Raw genomic sequence first — 25,469 nt, 5'->3', positions numbered from 1 at the left:
CCTCAGCGTCCCTCAAAGTTCACCACATACCCCCTCCTATTCTCCTTAAACGGCACAAACCGATACACGACCCTCCTCCCCTCCGCGTTCTTCTCCTCATGCAGCAGAAATCCCGGGCTCGGCTTCTTATCCTTCTTGTAGCGCTCGATTGCACTCTCGGTGTCGAGTAACATCGAAGACCATTGGATCGTCTTGTGGAAGTCTTGACGCCATTCGTGGAAGATGGAGATCGGGGACTCGACCGGGTCGTTGAGGAGCTCCGGATCGAATTTGTAGATTATGGTGTCGCCGCGGGAGTCGAGGTAGCGGTAGACTTCGTGGGCTGTCATTGTACGGGATGAGGCAGTGGCGCGCGGGTGTAGAGCGGGTTTTGGTGTGACAATTAGCCGTTCGTCTTCGTGGCGGGTTGAGGGTCAGGCGCTGGTGCGTAGCTGTAGTGGCGAAGTAGCGGGAGGTCGGCAAAGTAAATACCTGGGCGATTGCTTGAAAAGTTTGCTGACCGGCCTGAGTCAAGCAATGGAAAAACCCGGTTGTGGATTGCTTCGGTATAGCAAGCTCGAATCCCTTTCACTGCCTTGCGTACTAAAGACAACCAGGCGCTGTCCTTAAGTGCAAGGCCGCGGCTTTCGGTGTTGGTGAAAGGTTATTTGCCCGCACCGAACGTGTCGCCAGGAAGGAAGAGCGGGCTACCGCACTGTTTCAAAACAATGAAAGGCGGAAAACCGTCCGAGTGAAAGGTCTGCGCGTGGCTGCCTATACCTTGATGGCGTCAAGGTTCCCGATTCAGTCGCCGCGCAAAGCAACCCCAAGTCCACACAACCCTAAAAAAAAGAGACAAATGTTTGACGAAGCAAGTGATTCAGTTGCGATGAGCAGTTTGGTTCGAGCAATGGCCAGCCTCCGCAAAGAATCGCCGTCGACGAACGTGGCACTCGAACATCCGGCGTTGCTCCGCCTGGATCCTCGCATCCTCACAACCATCTTCGAGCATGTATTTCGACTCGCCGGTCCCAATAAACGCGCCTATCTCTATCTTCACGATCTCTTGGCTCCCCACCCTCTCGCGTACGTTTGCAGGCAATTTGCAGAAGAATGCCGGGCCTTGTATGGCACTGTTCCTCTCCACATTAGTCCGGCATTGGGCGCCATTGCGGATACCGAGACTCTCGAATGCTGTCATGGTATGCGAATAGTCTATGGAGACAAGGTGCCAGACCTGAGCATATCGGTAAGAGTGGTCCAGCATGTTGAATGGCGAAGCCCGGGCGAGCTATTGGAGAGCATTGTTCGTATGCCAGGGATCCATGCCGCTAGCCAACTCTTAGTTCCGCGCATCCAGGGCGGGACCGTGGCTTCAATGTCTGTCATTACTCCAACCACTCTCGCACGGAAGCTCGCAAAACTCAACATCCACCCCCACGCCCGCTCCAAATACATCGCCAACTTCGCGCCGATACACCACGCAAACCTGTTCGGATGGTTGAAGCTCGCAAAGATCGGGGTCGACAATGTAACGATCCGTATCTTGGGCTGCGGCTTCTGGATGGATCGGTATCCGTTCGCCTTTACCATAGGCTACTACCGGGCGCTTCCTCTTGTAGCGCTCCTCGCGTCCATCATCGCCACCAAGCCACACTGGATCAAGAAGATAACCCTTGCTGGAGTAGGCGCTTTCCAGAACATCCTGCAAGAGATGTGGGCACAGATCCCGAATCGAACGCCGATAACCGGGGTAAACCCCTTTCTCGACCTCCTCGTAAAGTATCCGTTTGCAGACGAATTCGACGGGATAAAGGAGATGTACTTCGACGGAGGCGGGAGTCCCATAATGCGGAAGCGGGAGGGAAACTTGTTCGGATTGAGAAGTTCGATGCAGTGGCAGGCCATGATCATGCGGGCTAGACACGATAGAAACCAGCCGGAGTGGAAGTTTACCGAGAATGGTTGGGGCCGGTACAAGTGGTCTTGAGGCTGAGAGGCTCGAGTATTACGGCGTCAACTTAACAAAAGGTGGTCAACATACCGGTGTTATGGCTGGTGGGATGATAAATGGGACGAGAACATGGAGGAGGTAGAGGAGCATTGAACGACTCCGAATGGTACTTGTACAGCCATTGAAGTATGATTAGCATATCCTGGACACGAACACGACCTCTGTATCTCTTGTTATTAGTATCGTAACAGGGACTTCGACGAGAAAGGCATGCCGGAGGTTCGTTAACCTACCACTACCCATTACTCTGCTGTAGCTTTTCCCCCTTGTGATAATGATACCCGGTGAAATCGTCTCCAAAATCCCATTCATACACGCCATAAACTTCCATAACCCCTCTAAAACCCTCTCTTCTCATTCTCCACCCTTCCCTGCCTCCGCCAATTCCACCAGCCTACTAAGAACCACATCCTGGCTCAAAATTTCTCTTGGTCCCGTTCTCAGGTCTCAGCTACCTGTTATCTTGCTGCTTCAACACATAGTCTGCAGGAGAATGCACCTGGTTTCGCTAGATGTCGCTTTATGTTGAACCTTGCGTCAGTGTTCGCTGCGGTCGCTATAGATGCGCTGCGACCCGCTACGCTCGCAGTAGCGTTCGCTGTACTCGCTATCATGCTCGCTATAGATTCGCTGCGGCTCGCTATGCTCTCGCTGCCCTCGCCATAGGTTCGCTGCCCTCGCTGCGACCCGCTGCGACTCGCTACAGATTCGCTGCGGCTCGCTACAGCCTCGCCGTCCTCGCCACGGATTCAGCCAAGCAATCGCGGGTCGTCGTCGAGCGCGTACGCGGGTAGGACAAGGCCATTAAACCAACACGGCAAGCCCTCACGGAGGTCAGAGAGCGCAGTGGGAAGGTCAATGGAACCACTGGCGGAGGTTAGCTTATGCCACAACACTACACTACGCTCTCCCCAGAACCTTAGCATCGCGGGAGGATAGAACTACGCTTTCCATCACTCTATGCGTTGGCAACACTTCTCTCCGACCCAAACGCGAGCATCGCCAGATACAAAACATCGTCCCAGGAGAAGAAAGGAAAGGTAACGGAGATGAGAAAGCTCCACGAAAATCCGTAGACCTCTCGTCTCCGCCCTTCTTGCTTGTCTCGATGAACTGAGGGACTAAATCTATAGGTATAGTAACGTTGAGTCTGGAGGAAGGATGCAATGACGTTGAAGTAAGCACCGCGCACGCAAAAGCGGAGGTGGCTAGTGCGGAACCCAGCCACGCGCGGTTGAGGGGTCCGGTTGAACCCATTGTACAATGCTGCGAGTTTTAGCATGTCACCGGGTTGGTGAGTTCAAGAACACGGCTTTGAACGAGAACCTGATATAGCTAGATACCTAGCTCCGAACGAACCGTTGAATGCTTCAGATCTGGGCACTGTACACCCTATCATACACAACTCCCTCCGGCCTATGCGCTATCGCACAATAAAACACAAGTACACCGCTTTTGACCAATGCCTCCCGTCCAGAGCCCAAGATCCCATCATAGCCTCATCACGGAAACCGCGCCTCAAACTCCGTAGAGTCCATCCCCCAGATCTCGATATGCCTAACCGCCTCCCACCCCACCCTCTCAAGCCTCCTAACCGGCCCCACCCTCCTTGCAATCATTGAATTCTCCTGCCCCGGCGGCAAATTCTCCTTCCCCTTGGGCGGATACACAACGTCTCCTAGCCGAAACACAAACTTGTCTCCAAAGCCAAAGTACCTCAGATTCTTGTACTCGGGCCGCCAGAGCTCGGTGCCCAGCGCGAACTGGTGCATCTCCATGTCAATGCTTTCGAACTTCTCGGCGAGTTCCGAGTTCGGGCGCATGAGGAAGCGGATGGCGTAGAGCTTGGGGAGGAGGGCAATGATCTGGCGGAGCGATTCGAGGGGCGGGACGGCCCAGGCGCAACCCAGCTGTTCGAGATGCGGACAGGTTTGGCAGATTTTGTACACGGTGTCGTCGCTGAGCCGCCATTGGTCCGAGAGGAGGAGGTGGCGCATCGTGCGGTGGTTGGACTGGATGACGGCGAGGTAGTCACCTGCGAGGCTCTTGCACTGATGTTCTGTGACCGGAGTGCCGTTTGCGCTGCTGCCGTTGCCGTTCGTGGCCGGTGTAGTACTCGCGGACGGCGTTATCGGCGTAACCGCTGTGCTGCTCGGCTTCGAGCTTCTGGACCTGCTGATGAGGTACAGGCGCTCGAGCCCTCGAAATCTGGCCAGCATGGTAACGTGTTCTTTATCCGTCTGATCGCATCGCATCATCTTTAGGTTGTGAGGTATAGGGTGATTGGCGTTTACCCTCCACGTGTCGTCTAGGAAGACTGTCATCGGGTCTGAAGAGCCCATGCAGTTGATGATGGTGATTTCTTCTATCACGGAATGATCCGAGACGTGCTCAAAGCCCTCCCCCTGGTTGCGCGTATATAGGTTGTACAAGGCCATGCGTCTTAAGGGTATGGTGTGTTTGGCGGTAAGACAGCGGCCGAAGTAGTTGAGGAGGTTGACGGACTCTTCAGCATTCTCTCGCATGCGCGGACTCCAGTGCAGTTTTAGGTTCTCGAGCTTCTTTGAGGCGAGCAGCAGCAGCGATATGTTGTCGGGATAGCACAGTGGGTCTATGTCGTAGACTATGAGAGTTTGGAGGTTCGGAAGGGGCGGTATTACTGTCGTGGGTCGCGGTATTCGTCTCGCCGGACAGCGGAGCGTGAGCGAGGTCAGCGACGGCTTGTGCATGAGTCCTTCGTAGACGGTCTGTAATGGCTTAGTGTTCAGCTCCCAGCTGCGAGCGTCAGCATTCTCCTATGCGCAAACTATGGTGTCCCAACATACGCGAAAGCCCTGAGGTTCTTCATCCGGTCCATGGCCGCGCGTATGGCTATCTGCAGCATCATGCTGTTGTCCGGCACCCTGCCCTTGGAGTAGTCGTCCACGTCGTGCTCCCGCCAGTCGCCGATCACCCTGAACATCTGCACGTATTCCGCGAACGTCCGCGACACGAGGGTATTGAGCCCCATGGCGAAGGGGCTCCCATTGCCGTAGCCCTCCGGCCTGCCGTCGACATAGCGTATTTCGGAATAAGAGCGCAGCGTAACCTCTTCGTAGAGCCGCGGCAGGGCCATGTAGTAGAAGAGGCGCGAGGTGCGCGTGATACGCGCGAGGTCGCCGGCATCGTCGAGCTGTAGGCGCAATCAGCCGCGTTCTCGAATGAGGTCATCGGCCAAATATGGGCAATGGGTCGCGCGACGGCACGTACGTATTCGAGTATTAATTGGATCAAATGCAGCGGGAGCTCCTTCCCCTGTCCGTAATTCGAATGCGACCGCGCTGGACTCGTGAACCAGCTGTGATGGGGCGCCGTGATGGGTCCGCGAGCGTTGAGCGGGATGGTGGGTTTTGGGGTCGCGGCTGTGGAGGCCCGCGTGCGGCGGGGCGTGGGCGCGTCTGGCATCGAAGACGGGTAATAAGGGCAGTGACTTGCTTCAAGGCGCGCCGGCTGCTACGCCATGTCGTAGAGTGTTTCGAAGGGATGCGAAGCGCAGGCATCGAGCCTCGAATTCTTGCAGCCTTCGCATGCGTCAAATGCCCGAAGCTCCGCTCCGATGCACTCTCCGCCGCATTTGTCCGCCCTAGATCTGCACATGGTTCTTGCGGCGCCATCCTGCATCAAGCCTAGCCGTTCCGCACCATCACATGCTATACGCGCTATACGAGTACGTCCTCCCGTGCAAAACCAACGCGTTGTATCCAACTGCCAGGCGTCCTTTATCGGCTACCGCAATCTACTCTACCCCTTGGAGAACCAAGGCTCCCGTCCCTCATACTTCTCCCCTGGGTACTGAAACGGGACCTCCACTGTGCCCTCAAACACACTCATCGGAGGCACTTCATCATCAGCTAGTTTGACCTTCTCCAACGCCTCGTCAGGAACCGGCACAATGACACCGCATTCCCAATTCCTGATATTCAAACTTTCTTTGCCGTTTTTCAATATCTTCGGCGCACCCCACGCGGACTCAGAGATATTTGCGGACCCAATATAGGCCCACGCGAAGGGCTTCCCGTCGTTTTTGCGACCTCGCGCGAGGAGCAGTTTGTTGTGGGACAACACGCCTTTGCGCGTCGAGACGTAATCGCGCATGCACTGCTTGGGGAAACCAGGGCTGTCATAGTGCGCCCTCGCTAGAGTGATGATTCCACCGCAGCGAGCTCCGCCGGTGCTGTTGACGACTGTCTCCTTAGTCGGGAAGTATATTCGAAAGCGATCGAGAAAGTCGGCCGGCGCTTTATCCTCCGATAGCGGCGAGATCCCACAGGCAGCGAGGTATATTTGTTTCAGGAACGGCTCCTTCAGTGCGCCCAAGGATGATGCTGCGTAGTCTATTTCAAGCGTCTTGACTTGATCGAGCCCCAGCTCGTGAATACCCAGTGCAAGGCCAGGCAGGCCCGTTCGATGGCGATTCGGATCTTTGCCGGAATGATTGCCACCGCTATGTACGCGTCAGAGGTGTACGTCTGAGTAAATGATACCAGACTTACATAGAATGGACAAACCTTAAATGCTTCGTCTCAGAAAAGTTGTGCTTCAGCAGCCCCTCCAGCACGTTCCGGCCAAGCTCTTGAGAAGTCAGGAAATACACAAGCTCCTTTCCAAACGCCGTCTCTGCTTCCTCGGCTGGCTTCCCGTCCGGGCGGCGCGGTAGGTCGATCAAGAAAACGGTGTTCTCCATGACCGCAGGCTGCCACGACTCTCCCGTCCTCGGATCTTTGTTCGTCTCTCCCCAGTCCACGGCAATCATGTTCGCAGTCGGTATCACGATCCGTAAGTAGTCTTTGTGGAACAGCAGCATCAACTTGCTGTGCATATTCATGATCTGGCCGTTCATAGGCGGGAAGTGCTGTTTGAAATTCGGGATTCCACATGCAACGGCCTCGCGCCGCATTTTACTCTGGACATCTTCTCCCTTGGCACTCATGATCCAGATCTGCTTCGTGATCTCGGGAGTCATTTTGTCGAAGAGCCAGTTGTCCTCCCACTGGAAAGCGCTCAAGACCGCGATATTGACGGTAGATGCTTGAAGGACTTCCTCGATCTTGATATCGTCTGTTCGTGGGTGTTTGAACGCCCATGTTCGCTTCACTGTCCCCTTGGGATATTTCAAATTGGGACCGTTGCACGATGTCCGGCTCTTCTCGTCCGCATTCGACACACCCGGTGTTTTAGTGATGAGTTTAGAAGGTCGCTCTGGGGATGCGCTGCGTTTCCGCTTGCCTAGCCTTGCGAGCCGCTCTTCCTCCATGGCCTTTCGATCTAGGCCGAACAGCCCAGACGGCTTAGAGGATGCTGAAGTGCTTGATGCGTTTTCTGTCCTGCATTGGGTGCGCTTGTTTTGTTGAGAGGCCTCCGCAAAAGCGTACTCTGGGGGGTGAGAGACGGTAGCTTCGAGCGTCCCGGGATCTGCGTTGCTATCTTGTAGTGAGAGAGCGATCGCATGCCGCATCTCCTCATCTTCGTCGTCCGACGCGAGTTTGGCGACGTTGGCAATCGGAGAACTAGCCTCTGCAAGAGACATCGCGATCGCCCGTTTAAGATCGTCATCGTCATCGGAGGGTGCCATGGTGGCAGCGTCATCCCTTATTGGATTTAGTCGTGTTGTGTCTTTAAGGGGAACGGGCGCGGTTAAGCTTGACATCGCTTGGGCGCGCCCGATTTCGCGTCCGCACGTGGGTCGTGCATGTATCTAAGCCTAATTAGGCCTAGTCACGTTATGGGCCACAGAATGCGAGCCGAGCTCAATCGCTCGACGACGTCAGAAGGTTGCGTTTAACAAGAGATCTAAGGCTCGGCTGTAGTATGATGCTGCTACAATTGCAGACTGCGACAGCTTAACGTGGTTCTATTTCGTTCTCACCTTCCCACGGACCGCCCCGTGTCGCCACGAGCTCCGGTCCGGGAACGGAGCAATACGTGCACAGGAGATCCGGGGGAGCTTTACAATAGGCCAGGATGTCCAGACTGACAAATTGCGCTCTTTCTTCTCATGCTGTCCATATCTATCCGCCATGAAGTGTGGAAACGAACAAGATATTATCGCCCTCTTGAATCTCGTACTTGTCTTCGCCTTCAAGCTCCCAGTCTGCTTCATTGATGAGTACTAAGATCCCAGGTCGTCTAGTGCAACCGTCAGTAACCACCTTCTCGCGCTCAAATCTCGACGTTTTCATACACAGTGCCATCGAGAACGAATAACTCCTTTCGCGGATCCTTCATGACTTTGTCGCAGAGATGCCTGACCAAGTACGCTATGTTCGAGCCATTTCCGGTCTCATCCTTGGCGGGTATGGCAAGCGAAAGTTTCCGTTCGTTCGAGAATAGCATTTCCAGCCCTCCACTATCCGCAGTCAGCGCCTGTCAGCGTTCGTTACGTGTCTTCCCCGCACCTACCTAAACTCCACGGTTATCGGGATGGTCCCGTCATCGTTCGTCTTTGACATCGTTAGGAGGAACCGGGCTGTAAGTCGGGGGCGAAGGCTGAATTTCAGAGGTTGGGATCTCGCGCTAGTCCGTTTATGTACTAATAGGCGAGACTAGCGTAGAGAAATCCTCGACATCGATGACCACCCTCCATCGACCAACAATCTCCCGTTCCCCGAGAGAATGGATATCTCGCCCGAGTTTATTTCAATAGGTGGTAACCGGAACCCTGCAGCGGCTGACTGGGACCCCCACGGCTCACGGCTGCTGGCTTTTGGGGCAGACAATTGCATCGCGCTGTGGGATCCTCTGGTAGGCATCGTTCTGGGCAACACAACTTCTCTACCGCTAATGCGTAGCAGGACGATAGGCTACGCGGGGTTCGATCGATACTGAACGGGCACACTAATGTCGTAAATGCTGTCAAATTTTTCCCAACTGGATCTTCAAATGTTTCGGTACTGCTCAGCGGTGCCGCCGACCACTCCATTCGCATATGGCATGGACGACGAGATTCAGGCACCGGTTTTGAGCTCGTAAAGACTCTCCACGATCATCAGAGTCCTATTACTCGGATAGCGGCGCTAGCAGGTTCGGATGTCTTCGCTACCGGGGCGTCGGACGGCACCGTCAAGATTTGGAGGCTTGTTCACGATGCAGATTTCTCATCCATCGATGCTGAGCTTCTGCAGTCCATTACTTTATCCCCGCGGTATTTCCCATTGACTATCGCACTGGCGACTCTGGACGAATCCTCCATTATCCTGGCCGTTGCTGGTACGCGCAGCACTATTCAGATTTTCGTTTCTCATGATACCCAATTTCAACTTGCAGCAACCCTCACTGGACACGAGGGATGGATCCGAGCGTTAGACTTTACACGGGAGACTTCAGGCGAAAGCAGCGACCTCCTGCTTGCATCAGCGAGCCAAGACAAATATCTCCGGCTATGGCGTGTGCACCGAGGGGAGGAGCTCCCAGCCGTGAGCAGTGCACTCAATGATCCGGCTTTGGGTATTTTGGGCAAATCATTGTCAAACAAAGCGCATCGGATTGCTTCCGCAACGTCAAAGTATTCTATCACTTTCGAAGCCTTGCTCTTGGGCCATGAAGACTGGATATACACGGCTTCATGGCGACACAAAGCGGGAAAGCTCCAACTGCTATCGACCTCCGAGGATAACTCTCTCGCTATTTGGGAAGCGGACCCGGCGTCCGGTGTATGGGTCTGCACCACCAGGCTAGGCGAGATCAGCGCACAGAAGGGATCGACGAGTGCCACCGGAAGCGCGGGAGGATTCTGGATCGGGTTGTGGTCGCCGGATGGTAGCTCGGTCGTTTCGCTAGGTCGGACAGGCAGCTGGAGAAAGTGGACATATTCCACATTGGAAGACATGTGGGCCCAACAGGTTGCGATCACGGGCCACGTTCGGGAAGTTAAAGGGCTGTGCTGGTCAAGAGACGGGACCTATCTACTCTCCACTGGCTCGGACCAGACGACGAGATTGTTTTCCCAGTGGAAGCGCGACGAAGTCTCGTCATGGCACGAGTTCTCTCGACCTCAGATCCACGGCTATGACCTGAATTGCGTCGACAGTATTACCAACCTCCAGTTCATTTCCGGAGCAGACGAGAAGCTCCTCCGCGTTTTCGACGAACCGAAGGGCGTCTCCGAGATGCTAAGTCGGTTATGCAAGATCCAGGCGACGAGCGCCGAGCTTCCCGATGCCGCCAACATCCCGGTCCTTGGTCTGTCGAATAAAGCAATACATAGTATAGGCGACGATCAAGCCGTCGAGAACGGAGAAATGGATGAACGGGAAGCCGTCGACCCGGCGTCCATTGTACGAAAATCGACCCTTGACTTCGACCATCCCCCGTTCGAAGACCATCTCGCTCGACACCTCCTATGGCCGGAAACGGAGAAGCTATATGGCCATGGCTACGAAATCTCATCAGTGGCTGTTAGTAACGACGGGAGTCTGGTAGCGACGGCTTGTCGAGCAAGCTCCATCGACCACGCCGTCATTCGTCTCTACGACACCAAGGAGTGGCTCGAGCTCAAGCCACCTCTGAAGGCTCACTCTCTGACCGTCACGGCCCTTGAGTTCTCGCACGACGACAAATATCTTCTTAGCGTAGGGCGAGACCGCCAATGGGTGGTCTGGGAACGGAATGCGGAGACAACGTACGCACTGAAGCACTCGAATCCGAAGGGCCACACCCGCATGATTCTCGATGCCTCATGGGCGCCCACGGAACAGCCTACATTCTTAACTGCTGGGAGAGACAAGAACGTCAAGATATGGCAGATCGGTGAAGGAGAAGTTCAGCTGAAAGGAGCAGTGTCTGCGACAGCAGCTGTGACCGCCGTGGCGTGTAGCCGCGATATCTTGCAAGGCCGGCTTCAGTTCGCCTTTGGCACCGAACACGGCGAGATTGGTATTGGCACTGCATCGCCGGGAGAGCTAGACAAGGTGTCAGTCACCATGATCAGCGCGGCTCTTTCGTCTGCGAAGACCATCAATGAGATTGCATGGAGGTCTGGGAAGGTCGAGCCGAGACGTCAGATCGCGGTGGCGAGCGATGATTCCTCGGTCCGCATATTCAACATTTCAGAAGCTCGCTGAGGGCGACACTAGTATCGACGGGCAAGACAAATCCAAGTGAATTATGCAACCTTCGCGCACGCTTTCACATAAGTCTGGATGTTTGGATCGTTCATCACGCAGGTTAACCATCGACACATTTGACACAGCCACATATATCCCCTAAGTCGTCCCGACAACAGCGAGACTATTGGCACGTCTTAAAATGTTGAGGATAAGTTGCCAAAAAGTGAAATTTACATTTTCACATGCGAGTCTTCGAGAAAGATATTCATCACGGCTTTCACCATCTTTTCTCCTTCTCCACACCACAAACCAACGCTCACAAACACTTTCAACATTCACAAGTCCCTTCCCACATCCTACACAGCTCTCTCTCACGCCGCCTCTATCCCGCACCGCAACCATTCCCCCACGATGCCAGCACCGTCCCGACCAACTCCGAAGTTCTCCTCACCCCAAACCGTCCTCCGCCAAACCCGCGGGAAATTCCTCCCCCTCGCACTAGCAGGCTCCGGCTCCAGCGCAGACGTCTGGTTCTGCACTACTTCCTCTCCCAACCCTCTCACCTCCCCGCCCACCCAACTCTACGCCCTCAAACTCCCCTCCCGCACGAAGCAAGACCGCCTAACCCGCGAACTCCGCGCTCTCCGCCTCATCGCCTCGACCGCCAGTCCCCTCTCACCCCACTTCCCCCGCGTCCTCGCGGCAGACCACCCGCCCGCGCCCTTTGCCGAATGCCGCTGGCTCGCGACCCGCGCCGTGCTCGGCTGCACGCTGCACGCCCTGCTCTCCGCATCGAAGCCGCACCCGCTACCCAGACACCTCGTGCTGCACATCGCGCTGCAGCTCAGCGCCGCGCTGTCTTATCTGCACAGCATGACTCCGCCGCTGCTCCACGGCGACCTGTTCGAAGGAAACGTCATGCTCGACATGACGTGGCAGCGAAGAAACGACCAAGGCTTTCCGCACGTCGTTATTATCGACTTCGGCGCCGCGCGCTTCGACGACGACGGCGTGGATGCGCGCGCGTTGGCGTGGGAGCGGACGTGCGTGTACCGGTTGGCGGCGCGGCTGGCGCTGTTCCGACGGGGGAGCGCGGGAAGAAGGACGGAGGAAGAGGGGAGGAGATGCGGCTGGTGGTGGGAATTCGTGCGTGTTGTGGCGGAGCCGCGGGCGGATTCGGGGCCTGGGGAGGTAATGGGGCTCGATGCGTTTTGTGAGCGGTTTGCGGGGGCTGAGGGCGTGCTCGCTGGGGGATCGCGTGGCGTGGGGGTGAGTAGGGCGAGAGGTTGAGGAGGCGATGAGGAAGGCCTCCGTGAATACCTTAGGGGGCTAATAGTTTTTTTGTGAGATGAGTTTGAGACCATTAGCACGATCTTGAAGTTCGTCGGATAGTCGAAGACATGCCGTCCAATAACCAAGGGATGTAATGCCAATGTCTGGGAGTATTTTCCGTCACGGTACAACCTCATAGGAACTCAACACAAGTAATTGTTGATTAAAATTCCAGTAACTCTAATAACTCTAGAAGCTTCCGTAGCTTTAACGGACTAATATAAGCTCGTAAGATTATCATACTGCTCATGTAAGTATGAATCTATTACTCCCATTAGCGTATAACAACCGTAAAAACCAAATTACAAAGAACTTACACTTGCAGCCCCATCTCCTTCTGGACTTCTCTCCAGTCGTACTTCCGCCCATCTTCTCTCTGCTTCCTCCACAGCGCCTCTAGCAACACTACCCCGTTATCTGCATGCTGCATCTCGCATCAGCTCCGCATCCACGGCTCAGCCAAATCGCGGCAGGGGGGCTCACATAGATAGTGATATTCCTGCGACTAGTCATCTTCCCTCGGATCAAGTCCTCGCTATCCGGGTCGTCAAAGATAGCCACGCCAGTCATAAACAGCCCAAAGAACAAGCCCATCTCCAGGCCATGGCCCTCGGGCGTCTCGCGCACAATGTCGAGAATGACTTTGATGGCATCGGCGACTTCCTGCTCCTGCGGGTGCCGGCCCAGCGGATCGACGATGTGGTGCAGGTAGATGATGCAGCCGTTCACGACGCTCCGGGTGCTGCTGAAGCTCTCCTCCTCCAGCTTCTGGGCCACGGTGAGCGGGCGCGCGCGCGGCATCGTGCGCCAGCTGTTGGACTGGTGGCGGATTTCGGGCGGGCGTGCGTCCCACCACGTCAGCAGCTCGGTGTGGATGTCGTCGGCTAGGTGGCGGATCATGTCGGGGTCGTTTTTCCCCGCCGCGGTCATGGAGAGTTTGCTTAAGTTCGACAGCTGCGCCATGTATGCCATTAGTGCGTGGAAGTTGTCTACCATGACGCCGTCGTCGTAATAGGGCCAGTTTCTCGGCGCGGAAGAGCCGGACGAGCTGGACTCTAGCCAGTAGTTTCCGGGGATCAGCGTCCCCTGGCTGGTGAGGAGGGAGGCGGATACGTCGAGCAGGGAGAAGAAGCGAACGAGGAAGTTCTGGTCCAGCGGTCCGCCGCGGTAGAGAATGAGGTCGCGGGCACCTTGTAGGTGGCGCAACCAGAGGCTTTCATCTGAGTGAGATATCTGCTCCACTCATCAGCTTCAGTGCTACGAATTCTTGTAACTGTGGTGATGAGAAACGAGGACTTGTACGGGCTGGAGGAAACACAAACCTCGTAAACGCAAAGGAGTAAACACGCGCCTAGCACCGCATTACTCTTCGCCGCATGCGTGTCGCTCAGGGTATCATTCAGCGCTTTCAACGCCCGTGTATAGTGGCGCATCGCAGCCATGGTATGCCTTGGCTGCCCTCTCGCCATGTGTCCCGCTGCGAGGGCAGCCATGGCGTGATACAAGGCCAGCGACTGCGAAGCCAGCGGCACGAGATCCCGCTGAAACGGGTTCTGTTCGGCGTCATTGGGGTATGTCAAGAACTTGGTACAGAAAGAGATGAAGTGCTTTAAATAGGGGACGGAGAACGTAGTCGCAGCAGGGAATTCAGATATGAACAAGTCGGTCGCGCTGCCAGGGTGCTTGGTCAGGGTGATAGCAAGGGGGCCTATTGACGCTGACGGTGGATGCTGGATCGCCGTCTCTTCCTTCGCGGTGGGGAGCCATGCGCATCTCAGGAACAGGCGCACGCAGCGCGCACAGTGCGGCTTCTCCTCGTCGCACTTGACTTTGCGCTTGCGACAGGGCACACAGCCTGCGCGGCGTTAGCATACCTAGGCTGGGTAGAGTCGCGATCCCACTCTGGCCTTACCCGTCTTTGACCGCGTCGACGGCGGCTTCACGCCTAATCGCGGCGGCATCGCGGCGACATCAATGCATCCGGCGGGCAGCTGGAAGGTCCGAGAAGGAGTGGGGATGGGATGGGGATTGATGAGATGATGCGGGTCTGCTCGACGGGCGGGGGCCGCGGCCCGGGCTAGTTCCAGCACGCGGTCGATCACTCGGCGGGCGCGTCCGCGCTGTCGTGATTGGACGGGCAGGAGGACGCCCGCGCTTGGGCCTGTTTCTCGCCGACGCCACATACCGCCGTCGTACCGCCGACGGCGCTAGCGTCACGTTTCGCTCGGGATAGCGGTCACTTCAGAGAAGTATCAGACTGGTTTCTATTATCGCAGAAAGGCGGCTGCATTTACAGTATCAAATTGGCTGGCTCATATCCGCCAGAGCGTCCCTCGCGCCCTCCCAGCTCCCAAGTCAAACGTCCTTCTCGTCCTCATAGACCTTCCGCAAACCAGTCTTCTCCTTCTCCAAGTACGTCTTGCACTCCAGCCGGCTCTTCTCCACGCTGATAAAGAAAATGGCGACAGTCGGCACCAGGATAAGAGCGGCGACAAACGGGAAGGGCGTCCAGGCGTTGCCGCTCGAGTCGACAATGGCACTACTCACGATCGGGCCTATCCAGGCACTGCCCTTGGAGACAATGCCCAGAAGACTGAAGAACATGTACTCGCGCCCACGCGGGACAAGCTCGGCCATAAAGGCCTGCCCGTACGAAAACTGCGTCCCGAGCGTGAATCCGTACTGCGCGTTGAAGAGCCAGAACTCCCAGAGGTTGTGGTACCCGACCTTGGTCGTCCAGATGCCGATCATGCCCCACAAGGCGACGAGTGTGCAGCCAATGTTTGCAGCTTGCAGCATGGTCTTTGTCTTGAAGCCGAATAGTTTCTGGACGTAATACGCGCCGAAGACGCCAACAGCCGCCGATCCCCCTTGCACGATGATCAGGTATGTGTTCTGGGTGGCCGAGAACTCGACGACCGAAGTCTGCGCGATGGCAACGAGCGTGAGGGTGGTGGAGATGCCGTCGGCGAGGAGGAAATAGGCGACGAGGTAGAAGAACGTCTGCTTGAGGGTCCACGCTTGCTTGGCCGCGAACCACGCCTGCTTGGCACCGAGGGTGAGGTAGTTCTCGCCCGGAGGAAGCGGTGGACCCGGCCGCCTCTTCTCCCACAAGAACCACGGGATGGCAAGGACAATCCAAAAGCCCGTGCACACGGCCACCGACACCGAGTATCCCCAGTTGTTCTGCGCCGCGGAGTCGTTGGCATGCAGACCGAAGAGCGCAGCGAGCGACAAGGCAGCCGAGATGGTGAAGCCGACGTTGTTCCAGCCATACGACATGTTCATGACCTTGGATCGGGCCATGGAGCAGCGGCGCTCGTACTCGTCTTCGGAGATGGACCCGGCGGAGAACTCTGCGTAGGCGGTGCGCACCTCTGGGAGGTCGTGGGACAGCTTCGGGAATATGGCGTTGAAGAAGACGTACGAAGACCAGAAGGTGATGGCTGACAGGATATACAGGGCCATGGCCGTCCGCCACTGGTCAGCCCTCTTCACGCCCAGGAAGCCAAACTCAAAGGCCCATGACAGCACAGAAAAGGTGCGCACAACCCATGGGTTCCAGTTGCCGTAGTCGGCCATGCTGCCCACGCTGATGAAGACCAGGGCCTGGCACAGAAAGGTCAGACCAGACGCGATGAGCACGACCGAGGAGTACTCCTTGGTGCCGCCGTTCCAGAAGACGTGGCACGGCGCGGTAGGGTCGACATCGCAGGTCTGGCTGCCTAGCGGCTTGACGTTGGGGTCGAAGCCCGCCTGGTAGATGAGATTCTGGAAGAGCAGGTTGGAGCTGTTGAGGCTTAGCGCGACGTGCAAGCTAGGGGCCACCCAAACGTACTACTGGAACGAGCCGATGCCATTGTTGCCAGCGTAGTAGGCGTAGTAGGAATATAGCTCCTTGGTGGTCGCCGCGGGGTCGTTCGGGCCGGGATGGGCCTGGCCGCCGGCGTCAGCGGGCTCTGGCGTGGCAATGGACGTGAATGCCGCCAGCTTTTCTGCAGGGCCTGGCGCCTGGTCTGGTGCAAAGGTGTCCGTCATGATGGGCAGGCCGTCGACGATAATCCAGCAATGCGACGCGCTGGAGAGGCCGCGCACGACAATGGAGAGCAGGCAGGCCCGGGGCGGCCACGGCCATGATATGTGCCAGTCCTCTCCCTTCCCCAAGCTCGGCTTGCTAGCGCGATGTAGGGAGTTCTCTAAAAGGCCAGCGGCTGGGACGTGCCGCTTCCGCTAGTCATCCGAGGCTTTGGGGAGACCGGGGTCGCCAGCGACAGGGATCGCTTAGATAACCATCTCCGCGCCATCTCCGAGCCCGAGTAAGGCGCTCTCCTCCGTCAGCGCTGGCCGGCTGCAAGCACCCGTCGCAACCATTCAGCCTCGCCTCTCGTGATGGGCCACGAGAGACCGTCTAGCAAAAGCACCTAGGCCTACGAACTGCCGCGGATGTCGTCAGCCATGCGGATCCGGGGAAAAGGCTGCCGAAACCGGCCGATATGTGCGCCCAAATACAGCCTGATCCTGCTGCTCCTCAAAGAGGCTCGCCTAGGGAGATATGGTGCTTCCCGGGAACCACGCCATCGGTGTTGACGTTGGGGGAACAAATACAGATGCGAGTACTCCACATCGTTGCCCAACGCCCCTGAGACTCATGACTGCAGGCCGTCATTCTCCACAACCAACGCGTGCTCGCATCGCACAAGACCCCGACTACACCCGACATCCAGACCGGCGTTGAGCTTTCCATCTGCCAGGTCATCAACAAGGCCGCCATTCCACGGTCAAGCATCAACTCTGTGAAGATCGGCACCACCCAGTTCGTCAACGCTGTCCTCGAGCAAGATGCCAGCAAGCTCGACAGAGTTGCCGTCATTCGACTCTGCGGACCCTATTCTCAAGGCTCCCCGCCGTTCGCAGACTTCCCCACCGGTCTGCGCAAACTGGTAGAGGGACACTGCGGTTACGTCGACGGTGGGTACCAAGTGGATGGACGACAGATCTGCCAACTTAACCGCGTCCAGCTGGACCAGCAGGCTGCCATCATTAAGCGCAAGGGGATCAGTGCCGTGGTCGTGGTGGGCATATACTCGCCCTCTGATCCGTCTCAGGAGGATGAGGCTGCATCGTACCTTTCAGCTACCCTCGGCCCGAGCTACGATATCTCTTGCTCGCACCGCGTCGGAAAGCTGGGCTTCCTGGAACGCGAGAATTCTACTATTCTGAACGCGTCGCTTCGCCGCTTTGCTCGCCATGTCATCCGCGGTTTCGAGACCGCCGTCAAGAGCTTGGGGAAATGCAGGCTGTACATTACCCTTAATGACGGGACGCTTTCCGCTTCCGAGGACGCGTCCTCCCTTCCCGTGCGATGCTTCTCTTCGGGACCTACCAACAGTGCAAGGGGCGCTGCCTTTCTCGCAGAGAGCCAGCTACGGAAGGCCAGCGCGGAGGATAGCGAGGTCTTGGTGGTAGATGTCGGCGGCACTACGACCGACATCTGTGCACTCCTAAAAAGTGGCTACCCGAGGCAGTCGGCGGCCTTTGTAAAGATCGCGGGCGTGAGAACCAACTTTACCATCCCGGACGTACACAGCATCGCCCTTGGAGGTGGCTCAATTGTGCGGGAAACAGACGGCCGAACTACTGTAGGACCCGACTCTGTTGGTTATCGGCTGGAACAAGAAGGCCTCTATTTCGGAGGCAGCACCTTTACCGTACGTTTATCTTGTGCTTGCTTTCGAGCACTGCAAGGCAAGATCTGACAGCTGTCTAGACGACGGACCTCATCTTAACGAACGAGCGCACGAAGTCGATCACCCCAGAAACCAGAAAGAATGCCTTTGCCGAGATCAAGAGGGCCATCGAAATTGCTATTGACCAGGTTAAGACTAAAGCCGGAGACGCCACTGTTATTCTTGTGGGCGGAGGCAGCATCATCCTGCCCTCCTCCCTATTAGGTGTCTCTAATCTTGTCCGTCCGAAGCACCTCGACGTCGCCAATGCAGTAGGTGCTGCCATCGGAAAGGTCAGCGGTGCTGTCGACAAGGTTGCCGTTCCGGGTGAGAAAACTATGGACGAGCAGCTGGAAGAAGCTAAGGCATTGGCCATTAAGAGATGTGTCGAGGCTGGCGGTAAGTTAGAGACGGCCGAGATAGTCGATGTTGATGTCATTCCGATATCGTATGTCACTAACGGGGCGACGAGGCTGATGGTCAGGGTCGTCGCGGACTTGAACGAGAGTCAGCAACTTAGCGCAGATTTGAAAGAAGATCCAGGTGGGAGGGACTACATCGAGGGTGAAAACGAACCGGTAGACAGCCCGCACGCGTTCGACATCATGGACAAGCTTCGGATACCGCACGATCAAACAAGCGGCCTCAGCGACACCACGGAGAAAGCTTCAGGGTATAATGTCGATACGCTAATCGACGTCGCAACATACCGTCCAAATCTGAAAGGAGATATATGGTACCTATCCGAGACCGACCTGCAATTCCTTCAAGACGGGACTGGCGTGCTCGGCGTTGGAAGTTGTGGCGAAGCGTACCCCAGCTACATCGCATGCCTTCAGCGTCTGCGCGCCGGCAAGCCCATCACTATTAGACGGCAAGACAGCATTCGCGACGATGCCGTTATTATAGGCGGCGGTTTCATGGGCAGTCCTACCGTCTACCTGGAAAGAATCCCCGGCGAGCATGAGTGAGTAACATTTCAGCTCTTACCAGTCTTCAAGGATAATACTAACGCGAGCAAATCAGGATCACAAACGCCATTCAAGCCGTCCTCCGCGCCACCAACCTCACCACCTTCGACGCCATGATCCCCAACGAAATCGGCGGCATCAACGCCTTCGAAGCCCTCCTTGCCTCCTCCCGCTTCGGTAAACCGACGCTCGACGCAGACGCCGTCGCGCGCGCATACCCCTTCCTCTGGCAAACCGTCCGCTGTCTCAACGGCGTCTCCATCGCTCCATGTGCCGTAGCCGACGGAACAGGTTCCCAAACCGTGCTCCAGGAACAAAATTCATTCCAGCATGCAGAGCATGTGATGCGACAGGCCTGCACAGACCTAGGGAGCCTTGCGGGGCTGTGCGTGAATCCCCTTCGCGGGGACGAAGCGCGCACGCTGCCCAAGAACACGTTCAGCTGGGCGTGGAGCATCGGGCGGAGCATAGCGCTCTCGCGCCACCGCAAGCAAGACCCGGTGCAAAACCTCGTCGCCGAGCACAACGGTTCGCTCCTCTTCGCCGGCAAGATCATCTCCGTCACGCGGCACGTATCGCGCGGCTTCACGCGCGGCAGCACCAGACTACAATCTTTCGCCGATGACGAGCCGTCCGCCTCGCCCTCCTACCTCGCCGTCGAGTTCGAGAACGAGAACCTGTCCGCGGTGCTGCAACGCCCTGGCGCGGAGGATCGCTTGCTGGCTATCTGCCCCGATCTAATCACGTTCTTGGATCGGGCGAATGGTGCGCCGCTAGGCGTGAGCGATTACAAGTACGGTCTTCGGGTCAGTGTGGTTGCGCTGAGGGCGAACCCTGTGTGGACGAGTGAGAAGGGGCTGGCAGTGGGTGGACCGAAGGCTTTTGGGTAAGTTTGTTCCGAGTTATGCTACCTTTGGCAATGTGGAATGGGAAGGCTGACTGGGAGCAGATTAGATATGCCATATGTGCCCGTGGGGAAGAGCGAGTATGAGGCGCCGAAGAGCGTGTGGGAGATTTTTGGAGAGAGTGGGTAGACTTGCGTAGAGCATACAGTCTGGAGTTTACTTAGAAGCGTGCTTTAGAGAGGCATGTATGGGAGTTGAACGTCTGAAGAACGCGAGACAGAAAACTCGTGCGAGGTTTTGATAACAATACAGGAGTGTCCTGCAGATCATTCCATGAGCTCTCTTTCGCAGTTCCTCCAAAGAAGCTCGCAATACCGTCAACCCAAATGAGGAATGCTCGCAGACCACGTTGTCAAAAAGGCTTCCGGCGGGAGAAGATACAAGGTCCGGAAGATTTCGACCAAGACAAAAAGCCTAGCGAGAATGTAGATACAGGCAAGTCCTAATATCCAGCCGAGCCATATCCAGTTCAGGTGCTTCAACTGTATATATGCCACCAGAAAGTCCACTAAATAACTTATAAATAACAAGCTGAACTCAACCACAATCGGCACCATGGTGGTGAGTAGAGCCGAGATCCGCCAAAGTAAACGCTCTGTCGGTCCCGGGAACCTGAAATTCCATGCGAGTAGATGAACTGCACCGAATACGACAGCTCCCAAGCCTGCACCAAGGAGCTGAGGAAAGAAATACCGCCAACGCCGGCCTGAATAATGGAAACAATTGTTCCTAAATCGATATCCTTGACGCATCCATGGCCATATGAGTGGTGATTCTGTCGCAATGGAGACAATTTCCTCCGGAGTTGGATAACGACTAGCATTAACCACACAAGGCACACCGACACCTTGCGGCCTGTCGAAATAAAGTGCCCACGTGATGACCGAGCAGGCAGCGTAGGCCATAGTAGCAACCTCGAGTTGGGACGATGGAAGCCTGCGTATCTTCCGAGCCAGTAAGTTGAATCATTAACCACAGAATCTGCACAATGGATAGACATTTGATGAGACCATCGCTCTTGCTTCGATCCTGGAGCGATTCCTTGCTGATATCCGGAACCCACTCAATTATGCCGCAATCGCGTGCCACACGAAGCTGTCTAGTGTTCAAGGCCCAGATGCTTCCTTGGAGCGTGCCCGCATTCTCCTTCCATTGAGACATTAGATAGGAATTTTTGAAGGTTTTCTCTGTGACAAGATCGAATGCATGGAGCACGGTCCGTGCATTTGTCGCGTCTTCCATCCAGGGGACCGATCCCGCTGACCAAGGAACTACCGTGCAACGCTCCGCCACAGCAGCTAAAAAAGCCTTGCCGTCCGACGTTTTCTTAGTGTCCGGTCCGTAGCGTGTGCGCTCGTCTGCGCCAGGAGGCAAAGGTGTACCCGGCGGAAAATGAAGCTCGATTCCACCCATATTCGCGAAAAGGCAATGCGCCATCGTCCAGGCCGCGTTACCTTCTTTCACTTCTTGGAAGAGCCGAATCGGCCGCAGGGCGCTTCGTGCGGAGATAAGCTCGGCGAAAGCCTTCCCAGTGATGAGTTCAGGAGCAAAGATGGTGAGTAGCATCCACTTTGACTTTTGCCAGACTCTGAGCAGGGACCGACGAAACCTTTCTCCAAAGGTTTGCGACACGATCTGCTGAGGAACGTTGAGGTGTTGTATTGTCCAAGTGCAGAGCAGAATTATGCTTAAACAGCTCCAGACTATCTCGAGAGTACTTCGTATGGTGACTGTGCCAACATAATTTGGGCTACCTGGTGGAAGGGTGCAGTTTGAAATGAACGACTTCATGAAAGTTGCGGGGACGTCAGATCGCATACGAGTAAATAGACTAATGGAGTCTAGTCCTGAGGTTATCATGAAGGAAATTGGGAAGACAATCTTGAAATAATAGTCGAGGCTCCTGACCTCAGCTGATGGGCTGAAATACTGCAGCACGCGCTAAGGAGGCATAGCTGACTACCCAGAGGAACCAATCAATCGAACTAAAATTTGAAATAATAAGAACACTTAACAAGCGGCAGAAACCAAAAATCGCCTCTCCGCCAGGATCTTGACTGCGGGTGGGATGGTTGCCGAGATTATACTACAGAACGAACTCAGAGGACGCGGAAAGACATTGGAGGAGCCAAGCTCGAGGTAGCGCATCTACGTAGACAGCTTCATTGCCGTGGATAGAGGAAGGGAGGGGCATAATCGGATCGATCAGCGACATGTCGATGATGATAGGTAGCTAGGACTTTCCAGTGCGCCTTCTTTCTCGCCTAACAATTCGGCTATCCTTTTTTTGTCGGCGGTCTTATTGATGTACAGAACATGGCGGCCGCTTCCGAAGCAACTCGCACAATATTCCTCATGACCTAGTCTACAGTGCTCGTGGTCCATCTTTCAATCCAGCTGCGTCCAACATCCAACTCCCCTCCCATCCAGCCCATACTCTCTTCATCACACCCTGCTTCTCCAGGTCTTCCTGTAAATGCCTTAGAGCCGCCAATCGAGCACACACTATCCCGTCTTTCTCTTGCTTCACCTCCGCAGTTCCGCCAACAACAAACTCCCAGTTTCCAACATTCCGAGGCGGCAACGCATGTGTGCGAGGAGGGCTGTGGACCGTAACCGGTGCGCGAGCTTGCAGGAATGCAAAGTAGCGACCATCTTTCACATGTTCCCGAACTTCGAGGATCGCGGAAGAGTGCTGCGGATGGTACACACGCGCGGTGTCTGAATCGATTTAGTCGGCGCTCCGTTCCCAGGTCTGACAACTTGCAGCCGCAACTTACTAATGATTCCAATCCTCAACTCTTCGGCAAGGTTTGCAACGCCAACCACCTCCTCCTCAACCGCAGCTCGGTCTATCATCCGCACCGAAATCCGCCTCCCGCCCACCATTCTCCCGTCCAGACCCTTCACTGCTCTTGACGCCTCATCCACCCCCGCCAAGAAGACCTTCGTACGGAACGGGTAAGCGAAGCGCGTCGTATTCGGTAGCGTGAAGCCCGGCGACACATTGTAGTCCCGGAAAATGGCCTGGACATCTTGTCGAGCGAAATTGGGCGGAAAGTTTGAGAGCTCAACTGCGACCCAGTTGATCGCAGCAGCGACAGGCAGGGTCCTAGATGCTGCGGGCTTGGGGATCGCGATGGGCGCCGGGGGCTTTTTGCGCGGCGAGAATTGCTTGATGGTGCGGGTGATGGCCTTCTTGGGGCGGTGAGCGGTGGAGGGCTTCGGGGGTTCTGCGGACGTCATGGTGTTGTGTTGGGGTTGAGAGCGGTTGAAGAATTTTGAGCGCATGGTGGTATGGGAATTTCGATGGAGAAGATGGGAAGCATTGGCGGGAGCGTCTGTTGCTGGGGCAAAAGTACAAGATCTGGCTGGAGCTTTCACTTCTTGTTTGTGTGCGCCTTCTTGAACGAACTGATGTCAGAGGTGAAGAGGGACTAAAGTATCCTTCTCGTAGAGTATTTGCTAGAGTCGCCTTGGATAAGCTGGGCGTCCACAGTGAATGAATCAGCACGTGGCCCGCATCTGATGTCGCCAGTGAACGAATCCGCTTTCAGGCTGCAACTAAGACACTCTTATCCTGTGACTTTGAATACTTAATTTTCAACCTAACAGCATCCAGGGTACGCGTCTATCGGTACCACAAAATTCAGCATCACGTGAATGCTTACCTAAGCATGCGGAATTGAATGAGATGCGTCACCCGCTTTCTTCCACCTCATCCTCAACCACTCAACGCCATTACTCGACATGGCCGGGCGATATATCCCACCACATCTGCGGAACAAGCAAGCCTCTGCGCCTGACGCTGGAGCTCCGAATCCGGGCCAAACTAACCTAGCAGCGACCCGGCGACGCAGCGCTCCGACCTTAGGAAATGAAGGCCTGACGTTGAGAGAAATCCACGCGTATTTCTGGAAAGACGAGGATACACCTGACAGCACTCACAACACGACGCTACACTCTTCGTCCGAGAACCCTAATGGCTTAGCGTGGGTCTTGCTGTTCGCGGGAGCGAATCCGAAATGGGATAGCGATGGCGTCATCTTCGTGAAGAGCAACCTGGACGTGCTTCCTACGATTCAATCGTCTGCTGGAGTACTTCAGAAGAGCGGGAGCGGAGATCGCAGTGTCAAGCCTGAGGACATCTCAGCACATCCGGAAGACTCCCTTTCTCATGTCCGCGATGCGCACACCGAGAGCGACGAAGTCGCAGGCAAGACCGGCAAGGAAGATATTTCTACCAGCTCAGGCCTTTCCTCAGTGACCCCCGCGGAAGGCATCCCAATCGACCATCCTCCCATTGCTGTCTTTTCACAACCACATCGGATGCGCAGCGGTAGATGCTGGAGGTTTGTCGGATGGTACAAGATTTCTCATCTCGAGCTCATTGCTCCGCATTCCGAGGGCTTGGTCCGCATGCTTTCCAAGAAGTGGGAGACTGTCGATAAGTACGGACGCGTCCAGCAGCGACGTAGGGACGCAAAAGGATGGGAGGAGAGCATGGCTCATAAGTGGGCTGTGATTAAGATGGAGAAAGATGTGGAGGCCATGCAAGAGAAAGGGGAGCCCAAGATCGAGAGGATTGAGGAGGATGAAGAGGGGGGTGGTGTGAGCCTCGATGGCCAGGGTAGCGTTGCGAAGAACGTCAACGAGATACTGGCAGAGCTTAGGATCAAGGACCAAGCAAAGTCTGCCTTGGATAGCCAGCGTGAGTAAGGACGCTCCTACTAGTCGGGATGCTAATCCTGTTGCTCCAGATTTGAACAAGTAGAAGAGATCGTGGGCTTTGACTCAACCACTTGTCAAGCTATATCGTGGACTTTCTCGCACAGCCCCGACCAGATACAAGAGGCAATCCATGGTCATCTTAGAAGCAGATGTATGGAGCGATGCGTATGACATAGGATGGCTCGACCAATGGCACTGCGTACAAGCTCTGCCGGCCTGCATGCATAGTTCACGGGACCGACAGAAGGTGGACATGCACCGACCCTTGGACAAGATGGAGATAATATGGGACCACCGCTTACTCCGGGCCGACCCGGGTTATCCCGCTTGATACGCCTGGACCCTTCCCAGCGATGTCTACTCACAATGATGATTATGACCAGAATTTCCACGGGTACCAAGCCGGATAGTGACGTCTTTCCTTTTCGATCTGTTAATACATTACTCGCAATGGTTCTCATCCGTACGCTGAGGACGGGTTGATTGATATGGCAGTACGGCCTAACTCGGTCTCATTCGGAAACCCCTTTCTGGGCGCCTTCAAAAGACGCATGCTAACCTTCTGATTTCCAGTTCAATGATCTTGCACGTGTTCCACAATCTTTGCGGATGCTCGCTCTTCTACTCAATGCCTTCATGGCTTTCGCTTAGTCCGTTTGAAGCTCAACCTTCTTCTCTTCAAACATGCCGTCAGAAAAGGCGGCCATAACTTTATCGCCCACCGTTTC

General features: G+C 55.7%; 12 protein-coding genes across 12 annotated transcripts; 5 read left to right on the top strand and 7 right to left on the bottom strand.

Moving 5' to 3' along the window:
• Positions 1–763: 763 nt before the first annotated feature.
• BU26DRAFT_591782 (uncharacterized protein) lies at positions 764–1,969 on the top strand (the record flags this gene model as incomplete). Its single annotated transcript, XM_033834815.1, has 1 exon — positions 764–1,969. The coding sequence occupies one exon, from the start codon at positions 764–766 to the stop codon at positions 1,967–1,969; it is 1,206 nt and encodes a 401-aa protein (XP_033685796.1).
• Positions 1,970–3,319: 1,350 nt separating this feature from the next.
• Positions 3,320–5,558, bottom strand: BU26DRAFT_517578 (uncharacterized protein). Its single transcript, XM_033828606.1, has 3 exons — positions 5,243–5,558; positions 4,819–5,165; positions 3,320–4,768 (listed from the first exon to the last, which is right to left on the bottom strand). Exons 1-3 carry the CDS (start codon positions 5,435–5,437, stop codon positions 3,496–3,498), a joined length of 1,815 nt encoding a protein of 604 aa, XP_033685795.1. The 5' UTR covers positions 5,438–5,558; the 3' UTR covers positions 3,320–3,495.
• A 30-nt stretch (positions 5,559–5,588) lies between these two features.
• BU26DRAFT_453799 (phospholipase D/nuclease) lies at positions 5,589–7,639 on the bottom strand. The gene is made up of 2 exons (XM_033824840.1): positions 6,526–7,639; positions 5,589–6,476 (listed from the first exon to the last, which is right to left on the bottom strand). Exons 1-2 carry the CDS (start codon positions 7,602–7,604, stop codon positions 5,774–5,776), a joined length of 1,782 nt encoding a protein of 593 aa, XP_033685794.1. The 5' UTR covers positions 7,605–7,639; the 3' UTR covers positions 5,589–5,773.
• Positions 7,640–7,807: 168 nt separating this feature from the next.
• BU26DRAFT_539446 (ubiquitin related modifier 1) lies at positions 7,808–8,494 on the bottom strand. The gene is made up of 3 exons (XM_033831510.1): positions 8,432–8,494; positions 8,214–8,378; positions 7,808–8,158 (listed from the first exon to the last, which is right to left on the bottom strand). Exons 1-3 carry the CDS (start codon positions 8,479–8,481, stop codon positions 8,041–8,043), a joined length of 333 nt encoding a protein of 110 aa, XP_033685793.1. The 5' UTR covers positions 8,482–8,494; the 3' UTR covers positions 7,808–8,040.
• Positions 8,495–8,622: 128 nt separating this feature from the next.
• On the top strand, positions 8,623–11,369 carry BU26DRAFT_517575 (WD40 repeat-like protein). Its single transcript, XM_033828605.1, has 2 exons — positions 8,623–8,773; positions 8,824–11,369. The coding sequence occupies exons 1-2, from the start codon at positions 8,645–8,647 to the stop codon at positions 11,089–11,091; spliced, it is 2,397 nt and encodes a 798-aa protein (XP_033685792.1). The 5' UTR covers positions 8,623–8,644; the 3' UTR covers positions 11,092–11,369.
• BU26DRAFT_549469 (kinase-like protein) lies at positions 11,321–12,366 on the top strand (the record flags this gene model as incomplete). The annotated part of the gene is made up of 1 exon (XM_033832000.1): positions 11,321–12,366. Exon 1 carries the CDS (start codon positions 11,488–11,490, stop codon positions 12,364–12,366), a length of 879 nt encoding a protein of 292 aa, XP_033685791.1. The 5' UTR covers positions 11,321–11,487.
• A 288-nt stretch (positions 12,367–12,654) lies between these two features.
• Positions 12,655–14,369, bottom strand: BU26DRAFT_562744 (uncharacterized protein; the record flags this gene model as incomplete). The annotated part of the gene is made up of 5 exons (XM_033833066.1): positions 12,655–12,670; positions 12,726–12,832; positions 12,892–13,641; positions 13,731–14,263; positions 14,321–14,369. 5 exons carry the CDS (start codon positions 14,367–14,369, stop codon positions 12,655–12,657), a joined length of 1,455 nt encoding a protein of 484 aa, XP_033685790.1.
• A 283-nt stretch (positions 14,370–14,652) lies between these two features.
• On the bottom strand, positions 14,653–16,590 carry BU26DRAFT_539444 (MFS general substrate transporter). The gene is made up of 2 exons (XM_033831509.1): positions 16,247–16,590; positions 14,653–16,198 (listed from the first exon to the last, which is right to left on the bottom strand). The coding sequence occupies exons 1-2, from the start codon at positions 16,444–16,446 to the stop codon at positions 14,764–14,766; spliced, it is 1,635 nt and encodes a 544-aa protein (XP_033685789.1). The 5' UTR covers positions 16,447–16,590; the 3' UTR covers positions 14,653–14,763.
• Positions 16,591–16,801: 211 nt separating this feature from the next.
• Positions 16,802–20,233, top strand: BU26DRAFT_270063 (DUF917-domain-containing protein). The gene is made up of 5 exons (XM_033821369.1): positions 16,802–17,017; positions 17,067–18,116; positions 18,176–19,101; positions 19,161–19,991; positions 20,055–20,233. The coding sequence occupies exons 1-5, from the start codon at positions 16,961–16,963 to the stop codon at positions 20,137–20,139; spliced, it is 2,949 nt and encodes a 982-aa protein (XP_033685788.1). The 5' UTR covers positions 16,802–16,960; the 3' UTR covers positions 20,140–20,233.
• A 100-nt stretch (positions 20,234–20,333) lies between these two features.
• BU26DRAFT_591758 (uncharacterized protein) lies at positions 20,334–21,893 on the bottom strand. The gene is made up of 3 exons (XM_033834814.1): positions 21,393–21,893; positions 21,332–21,336; positions 20,334–21,156 (listed from the first exon to the last, which is right to left on the bottom strand). The coding sequence occupies exons 1-3, from the start codon at positions 21,868–21,870 to the stop codon at positions 20,833–20,835; spliced, it is 807 nt and encodes a 268-aa protein (XP_033685787.1). The 5' UTR covers positions 21,871–21,893; the 3' UTR covers positions 20,334–20,832.
• A 482-nt stretch (positions 21,894–22,375) lies between these two features.
• On the bottom strand, positions 22,376–23,301 carry BU26DRAFT_562741 (uncharacterized protein; the record flags this gene model as incomplete). The annotated part of the gene is made up of 2 exons (XM_033833065.1): positions 22,376–22,731; positions 22,791–23,301. The coding sequence occupies 2 exons, from the start codon at positions 23,299–23,301 to the stop codon at positions 22,376–22,378; spliced, it is 867 nt and encodes a 288-aa protein (XP_033685786.1).
• A 459-nt stretch (positions 23,302–23,760) lies between these two features.
• Positions 23,761–24,784, top strand: BU26DRAFT_562740 (uncharacterized protein; the record flags this gene model as incomplete). Its single annotated transcript, XM_033833064.1, has 2 exons — positions 23,761–24,721; positions 24,771–24,784. The coding sequence occupies 2 exons, from the start codon at positions 23,761–23,763 to the stop codon at positions 24,782–24,784; spliced, it is 975 nt and encodes a 324-aa protein (XP_033685785.1).
• Positions 24,785–25,469: the final 685 nt, after the last annotated feature.

Source organism: Trematosphaeria pertusa, assembly GCF_010094035.1.
Source record: "Trematosphaeria pertusa strain CBS 122368 unplaced genomic scaffold BU26scaffold_5, whole genome shotgun sequence".
In the NCBI taxonomy this organism is placed as follows: domain Eukaryota; kingdom Fungi; phylum Ascomycota; class Dothideomycetes; order Pleosporales; family Trematosphaeriaceae; genus Trematosphaeria; species Trematosphaeria pertusa.
This window is presented reverse-complemented; position numbering and strand designations above follow the sequence as displayed.